Source organism: Mytilus trossulus, chromosome 2 (genome assembly GCF_036588685.1).
Source record: "Mytilus trossulus isolate FHL-02 chromosome 2, PNRI_Mtr1.1.1.hap1, whole genome shotgun sequence".
Classification (NCBI taxonomy): domain Eukaryota; kingdom Metazoa; phylum Mollusca; class Bivalvia; order Mytilida; family Mytilidae; genus Mytilus; species Mytilus trossulus.
The window spans coordinates 30818033-30832582 of record NC_086374.1 but is presented as its reverse complement, the minus strand read 5'-3'; the positions used below and the strand labels follow the sequence as shown (position 1 = coordinate 30832582).

Below are 14550 nucleotides of genomic sequence, written 5' to 3'. Positions count from 1 at the left end.
TTTTGATACGAAAAGGAAGAGTTAAAGATTCTGCAACACAGGAGGCACGCCTGAGTATTTGGGAAATGATATCGTAACTATAAACCTTTTAAGTTAAAACGAAATACAAATTGTGACTGTCGTAAATACAAATACAAATCGATAAACACAGATCCTAATAACCAAGATAAACTTGTGAACGTTTAAGAGATATATAAACCCACTAAAGGGTATTTTCACTGAGATCAAGAAATCATCAGCAAAGTATATAATATGTGTCAATACCAGTCCTTTTGACAGGATATACATCGCTTCTAGTCAAGAGATAACTAAATATCAAAAACAATACCAAATGTTTAAATAAAAAAGTACGAAAAGAAAATGATGACCGCTGACGAGATGCTTGACCTCGGACAGGAACATTCATGTTAGCCAAGATTGATTACAATTAATGAATTATCCATCGATTCATGAACAAGAGATTTAGTTGATTCCCGAACATGAAAGCAGTACTACTGAATTCAGAAAAGTATTGCGGAATGATAAGATAAAATAGAATGCAATGCAATGTAACCGTGGCACTGTGTTAAAAATAGCTAGCTCGAATTTACTAAAAGCAAACTAAAAGTATTCAACTTGCTCATGTGAAACTGTTTATCTTTAAGAGAAGCAACAATAATTGTTATCTCTTCCAAAGTGATAGTTTAGGATTTTCCCCAAGGTTCAGCTATTATAAGCGACTTGATATGAAATCATCAAAATGCTTTGTGAATATGCATATTTGTATAGATTCAACATTTTCTTTTTGCAATCTTAAACAAGATATTCTTACATCAACCAAACAATACAACAACACAACGAAAATCTAGTCAACTTAAAGAGAACAAACAATGGACAATACTTAATCCCACGTTCTTATCTTTCATTTGTCAGGAGTCTTCAAAAGTTTCTTTTAACGATTTTTTTTTATGTTGACCGAATCTATTATCGCTGCGAGCGTGTGCAGCGCTTTTAAACTCAAATTAAACTACATTAAGGATAACTTATTTCATATAAATAAATTTTAAATGTCTACTATCCTTGTTTGATATTCCACACGTAAAGCGTTGTCCTAGAGAGTTTTTGTGTGGCGTGTTAGTACAATGTAGATATTATAAAATCATGAACTATCAGTAACACAATACTTAATTTCTGCAAATCAAAGTGATGATTGAAATCAATCGTAAGGAATAATGTTTTTAAAAGGTTTTTGTAAACCAGAATTATTACATTGTAGTAATATTTTGTCATTTTAAACATGCAACCAATGCATCAAGCCAAAGATTTAATACCAATACACATATATATGATCAAACTTATCAATTCCACTTCAAATGTTAGAGAACCATGCGACTGAATAAATTATTCAAAGGTATGAAGAGATTTACCGTTTTTTTTTAATTAATTGTAAGTGGTAATATTTTTAAAAATCGATGTAATGAATTACTGTAGATTATTAATTGAATAATAATAACTTACGTTATGTTGAATGAAAGTAAGCTTTTAACTTTTCGACAAGCTTAAGAAATATCCCATTAATGTCCTCTGTACCCTGGTATGTATCTCTATTTTTAAATGAATATTGTCTCTGTGTTTGAAAGTAATTATACACAACCAAGTCGCGTTTCTTTTCAGATGAAAATTAATAAAAAAATTGGCTAAAGTTATTTGCACTGTGTGGGTATACTCAAAAATAAAGAATTGGATAAAATATCATTAATTTACTGTGTACTTTAATGAGCAGAGCACTATAAACCAAAGAAAAGAAACAATTAACGATGTAAAATATTGGATAATCTATAACCCAATTGTAAGATTTTACACGTGGAGAAGGTTAATTGTATCAGCAAAGCATTCTTACTAATACTAAAAGTTCTTTATGGGGTGTCTTGTAGCTAGATTGTTAATTGATCCAAGAATTACACATTTTGTAAATGGCATATGCTCTCAGAGTAGTAATCAACTGATGTTTACATATTATATATACGTCTTATTCTGGTTGAGTTAAGTAAGTTTAATAAGTGTCGTAGGAGTTCAAAACACATATTTCAATACAATACAATTCAGGATGTAACATTGAGAAAGAAAATGGTGAATATGTCAAAGCGACAACCACCCGACCATAGAGCAAACAACAGCCGAAGGCAACCAATGGGTCTTCAATGCAGCGAGAATTCCCGCACCCATAGGTGTCCTTCAGCTGGCCCCTAAAATATGTATAATAGTACAGTGATAATGGACGTCATACTAAACTCCGAATTATACACAAGAAACTAAAATTTAAAATCATACAAGACTAACAAAGGCCAGAGGCTCCTGACTTGGGACAGGCGCAAAATTGCGGCGGGGTTAAACATGTTTATGAGATCTCAACCCTCCCCCTATACCTCTAGCCAATGTAGAAAAGTAAAAGAATAACAATACGCACTTTAAAATTCAGTTCAAGAGAAATCCGAGTCCGATATATACTCCTAACTATATCTTCCCAATAAATTTGTATAACAACTATTCCTGGAAAGGCGTTGTTTGTTATATAAAATAATACATCAATACAAAAAATAACAAAAATCAAATATCCAATTAGTATCAATAATCAGTAGATATTTCGGATTACAAAACAACAATATTTTCTAACTATTGGCATATCAACTGCCCAAAAATATCATCTGAAATCCTACAAATTATAATTACATAAATCGAATGTATTCGATGAAAAGTTATTCCAAATGCGTACTGCAATCATGAAATTTTACTAATATCAACAAAAGATGGAACTCAAGGATAATCTAAATTACCTTTAAATTGGAGAACAATTATAATATATGACCAAAAGCTGTTGTCTTTTTGCAGCAGTTGATGTTAATGAGATACATCATTTGAGCCGAAAAAACTACAAATATCAGTGTTCAAGTAGGAGTTAACTCCCGGTCGTTAAAGAAATAATTTCCACTGGACATTAATCAATCAGTGCAACATAAGGTTGTTCTGGAAACATTAAAACTGTAACAGAATTCGGAATGTTACAATAATCCTAAATCACAATTTTAAATGATTTTTACAACATCCCAAACTCTCATTTCAGTGATTTTATAAAATTCCTAACATTATCGAGGATTTTACAGATGATTACTGAAACTGATTTTAAATTTTATTAAAATTCATCTCTAAATGTTTCAGGGATTTTACAACTCACTGTAATATATACAATGTATATATTTAATAATATATCGACTTTGGAGATAACTTTTAGAAATATCTGTATAGACTGTTCAACAAGAAGTCAACTGGCCCCAAGTTTTTTTTCGGATGGACAAGTCTACAAGATAACTTTTGGCATAACATGGCACGAACACGGTATGCTAGGTCATATTTAAATTGCTTTATTACCTAGACTGTCGGATGCAATACTTTTACTAATCTGGCATAAGCCTATGGTAAACTTGCAGTCATCTTAGAAAATGGAATACTAAGAACTACTTTGATGACGGTAAAATTTTCGTTAGGACTTAGGACTTCGAAATCACTACACGAAGCTGCTAAAATAGCTCTAGGCTTTTACTTGTAAGCAAACGACGTACTAATTAGTTTGAAGGAATGTGTCCAACCAAAACTTGTTAATGCAGAGAGAGAATGGTACCTACTCTAGTGAGATCGAGTACATGTAGGAATTCCATCAGTGATGAGAAGTGACTATGTCATCAATATTTATTGTATTTTCAACTTTTAAATAGTATACGTTTTCGTGTTAGCACTGGTTTGTTGGTATTTTCTCATTTCTCGCTGTTTTAATAAATAATTTACCATTCTTCTAACTTTCATACTATTCCTGGCTTTTCAACTGTTTGGGTTTGAACGTTCCTGGTGAAGATAAATCACGGAAAGTGCTTCGAATCGAACGCACAGAAGGGTATTTTTATTCAATGTCGCGAGTTCATAAAGAAATTTATTGATACATTGCAATGACCGTTGACAATATTTTCCAAACTACTTTCAGAAACAGTGACCAGTAGTTGTAAACATTCTATTGTTTTTGTCGTTTATTGATCATTGTTTTCCCGTTTGAATATACTATTTTCATATTGATTTCGGACTTATTCACTTCTGATAAGAAAGTTTTGACCTTTGAAATTCGCTCATCCATTTGTTTATCCTTTTTTTCTAATATCAATGAAAATTTCCCTGTTAACCTTACACTTTTAATTCAAATTTAACTTGATTTCTAAAGGACAATGTCTACTTCTGAATATAAAGAACAGAATCAATAGCATCTGTATTTGATATGAGTTTGAACAAATCACTAATAATTGGTCCAATAAAATAATCAACTACTGATTCATTTATACTTGTGGGTTTACAGCAGCCTTAATTGTTATCAATCCTATAAAGCTACATTTGACAATAACATATAACGACTGTTTCAAGAGTTGAGCAATAAGTAACTATAATTAATTTTCGTCTCTACCATTATCCTTTTTAGTTTAAAGAATATTTACGGGTGTATTAAAGTCTATCTACATAGATATAGGAAGATGTGGTGTGAGTGCCAATGAGACAACTCTCCATCCAAATAACAATTTAAAAAGTAAACCATTATAGGTTAAAGTACGGCCTTCAATTCGGAAGAATATGGGGAATTTGGGAAATATTGTCAAAGGTCATTGCAATGTATCAATAAATTTCTTTATGAACTCGAGACATTGAATAAAAATACCCTTCTGTGCGTTCGAATCGAAGCACTTTCCGTGATTTATCTTCACCAGGAACGTTCAAACCCAAACAGTTGAAAGCCAGGAATAGCATGAAAGTTGGAAAGATATACATAGTTTGAATTGTATAAGCTATGTCTGAGACTACATTATTATCGAGATTCTTTTTTCTACAAGAATACAATTGATTGTACGACTTTATACATATATAGTTTAAGAGGTACAGCTTTATTCGAGAGCGACGTGACAATTTTAAATACATTTTTTATGTGAAAAATACATATTTGACTTGATAGCATAAACGTGAAAGATGAAATGAACAGACGGAAAAAAACGTAAAAATGCTGATTGTATATACCATAACTTATCTCTCTTTGATGGGCGTATACAAATAATACTAGGATCATTAACATATATTTTAAAATATAAAGTATAATCAAACAGACCTAGAAATATCAAATAGCGGGAGTTCGCTATCTTTTTATAACTTTATTTAGATATTTCATTGAAATAAAAGTAAAACAAGGGTAAACCATTTAATTCACTGATTCGATCCACACATTCTCATTCTTATACATGCAAACACGATGAATACCATATATTTTAACATATAATGTATAATCAGGCAGACCTAAAAAAAATCTGTTTACATATATATTTAAACATGTATAACTATATCGGGTTATATGACCGTCGGCAATCTTCGGAGGTAGTATCGATAATTAATTAGATGGTGTATTGTAGACTAAAAAAACTCCCAAAATGCTGATACATATTATCGAGCTTGTGCCTTTTATAACTTGGATATATATTTAATTTTGTTATATGAATATATGAAATATGACAATTTGAGTCAAATCAGCGAAAACGAATTTGACAGCTGATGCCACTCTAAATTGTTTCCCTCTGAAAAGGATATGAAAAAGTAAAAATTGAAATGTGAAATTAAAGTAAATTTAGCAATACACTTATCAACAGTATCTGTATATTGTACATGTACACATTCAATATCATAGTACTTTACCATTCTGATAAATGTCATTGATTTTCTTTGGTTTGGCAATCTGTTGTCTTAATGAAATGGTTTCGCTGTCTCAGTTTGGTTATTTATATTCTTTCCAGACATTAAACAGTAATTATAATTTTCCCAATTATGTACTTTAGGGTTAAATTGTACTTAAATTCAAGAATTCCGTTTCTGATAAGACTTGTGATAATCTATGCTTGATATCATTGCCGAGTCCGCAGTTTACGATAATGCTGTCCTACTTGATTCATTTTAGTGCACATGATTTTGACCGTTTAAAAGCATTACGGTGTTATATATTACACGTTTATACTTGCATTATTTTGAAATTATTGTATCCATACACTTAAATATAATTGTTTCAATTGCATATTCAGCAAAGACTGTAAAACGTGTTATATTTAGGAAGAAAATCAGCACTGTCATTGTCAGGTAAATATTTATAATTGAATCTTAAAAGGCAAATTAAATACACGTATTCATTTAACAACTGTAATGGAAAGAGTTTATTAACATATTTACGACAGGATAGTTTATTCAGAATAACAGGAAACATATTTGAGAAGCCGATGCAAAAATATCATCAAGGTAACAACAGTATAGTTGAACTTATCAATTAAATGGAATTTCGACGGATCTTTACTGAGATTAACCATATAATTTGATTCACTAAATAAAGGAGAGCGATTGGTGCCCATAGGAATACCTACAACATGCCGATAAACTGTATTGATATATAATATCTTTGATACATAGATGCACGTCCAGTAGGTACACTTAGCATGTTTACCCTTTTCAATGCAGACGACTACCAGTATTTTATTGAGTATCAGTAATCCAAACCTTTTATTTTATTAATATATAAGACATGTTCCATTGTTATAATGAAGTTTTATTTGAATTGTGACGGAACTATGTAAACATATGTTTTTTTATTGAAACTCGAAGATTTTTTGATTTTTTTACACAAGATTGTGTGTCCTGTACAGTTACACACAATCAAATTAGGAGTACAGTTGCCGTAAATTGAGTTAATGACACACACAATCAAATTAGGAGTACAGTTGCCGTAAATTGAGTTAATGACACACACAATCAAATTAGGAGTACAGTTTCCGTAAATTGAGTTAATGACACACACAATCAAATTAGGAGTACAGTTTCCGTAAATTGAGTTAATGACACACACAATCAAATTAGGAGTACAGTTGCCGTAAATTGAGTTAATGACACACACAATCAAATTAGGAGTACAGTTGCCGTAAATTGAGTTAATGACACACACAATCAAATTAGGAGTACAGTTTCCGTAAATTGAGTTAATGACACACACAATCAAATTAGGAGTACAGTTGCCGTAAATTGAGTTAATGACACACACAATCAAATTAGGAGTACAGTTGCCGTAAATTGAGTTAATGACACACACAATCAAATTAGGAGTACAGTTGCCGTAAATTGAGTTAATGACAGTTTGACAGAATTTTAGTTTTTATATTTGTCTATGTAGCTTTTTGCAATTCTACTGGTCACAAAATAAGAAAAGTTTGCGTCATTAGAAACACAATTAAATTATTACACTCCCCTTCTGAAACTTGTTTGTTCGATTTGATAAATTGGTCAAAATAAATAATAAATTTTGTCAGGATAGCGAAATTCACTGTCACTGCTTTTTAATCCATGATCAGGACAAAATTCGTATTCATGAACATTTAGTAAAGCCGAAAAAGTAATCCAATGTGCGTATTTTACAGTAGTTGAAGTGATGTTTCCGAAAGTAGCGTTAATTGGAAAGGTGCAACACTTCAGTTTCCTTCACCAATTAAAACTGACTGCCACGAAATAGCCTATAAGATCGTATTATGGGGGAAAGCGCTGAAAACATATAACATGGAAATTTTTCTTTTCGAAGTTATAACTTTAAAGACTCTTCAGTGACCTCCAGAGTATTATTAACTTTTGTTAAGAACTGCTCCCAGATTCGAATGCCGTCTGAGACCTAAATATGTGTACGAATCAAAGCTATTATTCAAAAGACAATCATCTTACAAACGCTTCTAGAGAAAGGAAAATACAATAACTGAACGGAAATCGAATAAGCTTTAAGTATTGGTTATTAATCTAGCAATTTCAACCTTCAATTTCCGTGACAGTTTGGTATTAGAATTTTAATTTAGTTTTATTTCTTTGGAAAGAGAATAGATAACAGTTCTCCATAACTGCCTTTATGCATAGACATTATAGACCGCTTGGTGCAACAAAGTACTACACATCGATTAAAAGCATATCTGAATAGAAGAAATAACTGTTTTCCCACCACGAATGCAAATTCCCAGTCATAGTAGGCTGCTAACCTCAGTAGATAAAAAATAATCGATTTGTTATATGTATTTTGAATCTAAACTTCCTTTATAATTAATTACTTAAGCAAAATGTAATAGATTGGTATCTTAAAATCAGAGCGTTCTTTCGAATACATTTAGATTAACTTAATGTTAACGATTTTGCGTTTTTTTTAAAATGATCTGTTTTTCAAAACATTGATAGAATAAAGCATACTAAGTACCATGGTTACAGAAATTAAGATGTGAAAAGACCGTGAAGAAAATGATCCGTGGGTTGCCAATGGTGTTACATGTTTTAGCATTGATTCAGCATATCCTGATCACAGACTAATTTTATTGGCATTGATAAATCTCAACGTGATGCAAATGAAAATATAATGTTTGATATAAAATTATTTCCAAGTTTTCATTCAACTCTATCTTTCAAGCAATTGTCCAATAATCATAAAATGATGAGTGTGAAGATGTCTGCATTTTATCCTGGCGGGCAAAATGATTTATTAGTATTCCCAGCAGATTTATTATAAATATAAAAAACACTCTTGATTAAAAAAATCAGAGCAAAATAATAATTTGAAATGAAATCGCAGATCATTACGTATTACTGAGCTACAGGCGAACTGTTTGGAAATAACATCAGTAATTTAGTTCGTTGACCTTGGATGTTGTAGTTTATTTTCTATGATGCTGTGATGAAGGAGTTGTATTAGGAAGATAATTGCATTCTTGAGAGGAAAAATGGATAAGTGAATAAGTGATTGAAACTAATGCCATGTGAGACAGCAACTTTTATAAGGATCGAATCGGATATTGCATGTAATGAAAGCTTATCTCTGTCTAAACCAGAAATAATTTAAATGTGCTGAAAATTACATATCACTCTTCCTGTTATTCATTTAAAATTGTCTGCGATAATACAGTGATTTTATAATATATAACAAAAACGTGTGGTTCTATAATCTGTAACAAAAACGTGTTCTTTTAAGAAATCTGAAAATGGACACGTGTGTGGATTAACCCAGTCTCATGCATTGAATAAGTTGAGAAATGAAATTTTTCTAAAAATGGATAATTATACGGATTTATTTGACCAAATATCACACATCGAATAAAGCTACGAGTAATTCTAAAAAAAATGGATAACGGTCACAATGTGAAATTTTTACAGACGACATCTTTAAGTTCGGAAAAGGATGAAGACATCGAAATAGTTTCTGAACAATATTTACCGGTTGAGACTGAAAAACCCGTGCGTAGAAAACCACGAAAATCCATTTTGGATGACATCAGAATTTTTCAGGATGCGGCTGCACGTAAAAAACTAACCCGATGGATTATGGTTCTAGGAGGTGTATTTATTTTCTTAAGTGGTATTCTTCTTATAGTGACACTAAATATGTCAAAAGATATTGACGACAAAGGTATGGTTATTTTCATGTTTCTGAAACACAGCCAGTTTATTTTTTTATAACAAATTGCCTTTGCATTCAAATTAAAAATTAATAATAGTCCACTTCACGATCATGCAGCCATATTGAATAGGAGGCAGAATTTTTGGATGGAGATGAAAAAAGTGTTCACGAAAGTACAGTAAAATCCTATGCTATCATGTTTCCCCGTATTTTTCAAACCATTGTCACCTTCATTATAAAAATTTACCCCCTATCAACATGGCTGCAATAACCATGAAAGCGCCTTTTATGCATTATTTTAGATGAAAATATACAAACATTTACAAAAATGAAGGCCAATAATTAAAATATCTATATAATAAAATTACGTATATATTAAAATGTTTCCGAGCGCTTAATATATGTTTCGGGAAAAATCTCCACTGAGAACACACAATTTAAAATAAAAAAATAAAAGACGTATGTGAGGATAAAAAATAATTGGGACGAAACAGAACACACGAAACATGTTTTAGTTAATTTGTCGAGGGAGAAAAACCTTAGTTTCATAACAATTACATAATAGTTCAAACCAAAAGTTGATATTTGTTATTTCAAACATGATACAAATGGCTATTTTAAAGTTATATTTGGTACAAGATGTGAATACAAATTGGTAAATGTTTGTTTTTACTGCAAAATATTGTAAAACAATATTCCAGAATTCCTATATTAATGTTAAAATACAATTCTGTTGTACCAACCTACCAATGCATGATTACAAAAGATTAGAAAATTGCTGAGTTTCCTTGAATCTGGTTCGATGTAAACAGTTCAGTAATATAATGAAGATACAAAAGAATTCGTGAAACCTTCAATTCATTATGATACATACAGTCATGTAACGGTCGCGACTTGCAAGACAGACTTTTTTTTTTTAATTCTTGAGCGCATTGTGTAAAAAATGTTCTATTCGGCTTGCTATCTAATCTATATATAAACTAGTCATAGATACATTATGTTGATAATTAGGTTATCCTGACTATCAATTGAAATACATTGGATTGTAAAAACATATAACAATGAATTGTTTGAAGGACACAAATATTTATTCCTCTTTTCTGATTTCTAATTAAAAACAAATATGCATTCACAATCGATCTCAAGTTCACATTTGTCAAGGAAATATCTTAATTGAAAAGAAGGAATACGATGTATTTTTTATTCCACTTGGCAAAGGCAAACAGGTTTTTATTTCTTGTCTTCCTCTGAAGGTCACAGTACTATTTTAGCTAATGACAATGTATGTACTTGTGTTGTGTGTGTTTTGAGGACATTTGTTTGGTCTTTTTGGTTTTTATTTCGGTCAGTGTTCTTTGTCCATTTTTTAATTATTATTTTGTTCACCTCCCGACACTTGTTCGTGTTGTTCAATCTATATCAATAAAAGGAGATATGGCGTATACGACATTAAGACAGCAACTAAACGAAAATAACATAAGACATCCGAGGAGCAACACACTCGGCGTTTTCAACAATTCACATATATACGTTGCGAATAAACTAAACAAAAAAAATAGTAAGATCTGCCATTATTAATAAAAACACGTTATTTTAAGATCTGACATTCGACAGCTACTGGGAAGGTTCAGACTATATGTATAACGTGCGCATGGCAATTTTTGTTTCTGTGAAATATTTGCGATGTTTCAACTTTTTGGTCATGACAATGTGCGTTTGCTTCAGCTTAAGTGTTGTGATGGCCCTTGGTATTCATTCGTACAAACTCTGTTATTGGGTTAGGATGTAAATAATAAATCTATAATTTGTTAACTTATGATTGTATGTGAGGAAGAAAAGACAGTTGTTTAATTCATGTTTCTTTTTCAGTTCGTGATTCTAATGAACTTCTACGACCGCAAACAGACATTAAAGCCAAAGTTGATGAACCATATGTAATTGCAGAGCAAAATATAACCAAAGGTCGACTATGAAATCAATTCATTGGATTTAGATCTCAACTTCTCTGCAAATATTGATGACCAAGTATTTATCATTTGTTGACAGTATTAGTTGTCACTGTTACTTCTCAAATCGATTTTTACAAACACATTACTTATTGCGACTGTTATCATTGAATTTGGTTTTAGTACTAAAACATTATTGAATATCAATTTTATCATTGAACATGTAGCATATCAATTTCATCATTGAATATGGTTACAATATCGTCAGTTATAACGTTGTCTTCAAACGGCAGTTAAGTGTATTATTTTTGCTACGATTTCGTTTGATATTGTGATATCGGTTGTTTTTATAATCACTGTACATATAATATGTAAACATTTATGTACCAGCAAGTAATGGTAATTATGCTGCTATACAAGCTCGACAAAAACCACTTTGCAAGTAAGAATCGGAATCGGAGAGATTTTAAATTATTATGAATCTGATCCCTTACTTTGGTTATATCCATTTGTCCTGCAATAGAACGGAAACAATGTCATATACTTCAAACAATCAAAAAATCAGTTGGGTCTTATTTGTTTGTGTTTTCTTCTTTTCTTTACTAAGATGTTGAACATGATAAGGAATAAACCAATAATTCATAGTTCCATTGCTTTCTATGTCATTTGGCAATTTCAAGCATTTATAGGTATTTAGTCTTTGAAGTTAAAATATATTGACAGTCATTTCATGTTAAAACAGTAACATACCTGTACCTTTCATTAGAAATACGATCATACTTGTTCACAAAGATTTGGTAGTACAAAACAGGTACTACTGATCTGAGCAACAGGCAAGATATATTCTTCTATTTTAATTTCATATAGATTTTTTCATTATCTTCATTTGTTTTAACATATGTAAATTTTATGAATTAATTTAGTATTTGAAAAGATACACTTTATCATGACAGAATGAAAGAAACATAAATGTATATGTAAGTAGAATGATAATTTTTTATATTAAAAGTCAGCTTGGTTTTTAACCATTCGGTGTAACAAATACATTGGACATATGTTGTCCGGAATGTTTATTCACTCTTTCCACCATAGCTTTGTCCATCTGATAAGCATTTTAAAAACTTGATGCATTTTGTTTTTCATTTTGTGGTAATGATCAAAGTACCAAATTATAAATACATAGAACTTCTTAATGAAAAGTCGTCGCAAATCCAAACGTTTCAAATATCTCAACAGAAAACGGTATGCCCGCAGCACTATTTGATAAAAAAGTTATCAAAAGTACCAGGATTATAATTTTATACGCCAGACGCGCGTTTCGTCTACATAAGACTCATCAGTGACGCTCAGATCAAAATAGTTGAAAAAGCCAAATAAATACAAAGTTGAAGAGCATTGAGGACCCAAAATTCCAAAAAGTTGTGCCAAATACGGCTAAGGTAATCTACTCCTGGGGTAAGAAAATCCTTAGTTTTTCGAAAAATTCAAAGTTCTCTTGAATTGATCTCTTGAATTCAAAACCAATTATTTATTATTAATCTATCAATTTCAATCTTCAGATCTTCAAAAGACATATCGTTTATCATACAGTTATCGATATTGATTTTCTGAATTTGTCTTTCAAAACTGTTTACTATTGGCCACGTTTTGAGATCATGTTTAAATTTCGATGCGAGAACATACTTAACCGAACATGCATTTTACTTGATTATGTCGTAAACCTATTTACACAAAATATGCATCAATGCTAACACCTCAGTATTGTGTATTTACTGATGTCTGCAGTTAATACGGGCACAAATTATTGAAAGAAACTAAACGATACCGAATTTAAATGTGCACATGTCGAACCTTTATTTCTAATAATTTGTTGTCAAAACTAAATATTGGATTACAATGAACCCAATCATTACACAAAAATAATATACTCCTCAACACTACCAATACAGTATCAGTATCAAATTACCATCATAATAACCATGCCAGTATAGAGGAAATGATACCGGTGATTTGATACCCTCTCTTCGCTTCAGTGATATTGACCTACAAGATATCAAAGTTTTACATATGTCACAGCATAAGAATAATCTAAATATCAAGTTTCAACAAAAGTATTAACGGGAAACTTTTACAGCAAGGACGTGTACTTAAATATTGTCCAGTGTCTAGAGTTTTCAAACAGGCATATAGTTTCAGTATTTAACGACATATTTACAGCATTGGCTATTCGAAGGTTAATTGAGAAAATAATATCGTATTGAATAACTTCAATTCAATTTTCTTCAAGATTCCGTGATATTGAAAAATCTTTTTAATTAAAAATTAAAAAAACAAAGCATTTTGTGAATATCTATACTGTTGCATGCCTCAGATTTAGTAGTAAAATTAAAATTGTTATCTGCTAACTAGTACTATTAAAATGTCTTGTTTCGCATCGTCAGTATCAATAACTTGGACCACCTGGCAAAAGTCAACATGTGTCCTGTTGTGTATGATTTTATGGTATGTTTTTTTAATAAAGAAAGTTTTGTCTATATGCCTTTTTGTGTTTCTTTCTTACATATGACGTGGCTCAGTACTTTTACATCCCGTCATTGTGCTACTGTAACTTTTTGTGTTTCTTTGTTACATATTTGTTTGCCTTAATAGTGATTAAGATTATAACACGATGTAGTTTTCTGTACCTTAAATTTTCACAATTTTTCTTATTATATAAAAGAGAAGATGTGGTTTGATTGCCAATGAGACAACTGTTCACAAGAGACCAAAACGACACAGACATTAACAACTATAGGTCACCGTACGGCTTTAAACAATGACGTTTGTTTTGTTCACACTTCGTTGTCAAGATAATGTAATTTAATGCGACTGCTACGCAACTGAGAGGTTTAGCTAGCTATAAAACCAGATTAAATCCACAATTTTCTACATAAGCATGATAGGAAAATGTCTGTACCAAGTCACAAACATGACAGGTATACATTTGTTTGATCTGTTTGAGATTTTGATTTTGTCATTTGATTCCGGACGTTCCGTTCTGAATTTTTCTCGGCGTTCGGTATTTTTATCATTTTACTTTTTATTATATATATATTA

General features: G+C 31.0%; 1 protein-coding gene across 1 annotated transcript; it reads left to right on the top strand.

Annotated features, from left to right (window-relative positions):
* The first annotated feature begins 8489 nt into the window (after positions 1 to 8489).
* On the top strand, positions 8490 to 12275 carry LOC134706984 (uncharacterized). Its single transcript, XM_063566399.1, has 2 exons — positions 8490 to 9517; positions 11378 to 12275. Exons 1-2 carry the CDS (start codon positions 9232 to 9234, stop codon positions 11479 to 11481), a joined length of 390 nt encoding a protein of 129 aa, XP_063422469.1. The 5' UTR covers positions 8490 to 9231; the 3' UTR covers positions 11482 to 12275.
* Positions 12276 to 14550: the final 2275 nt, after the last annotated feature.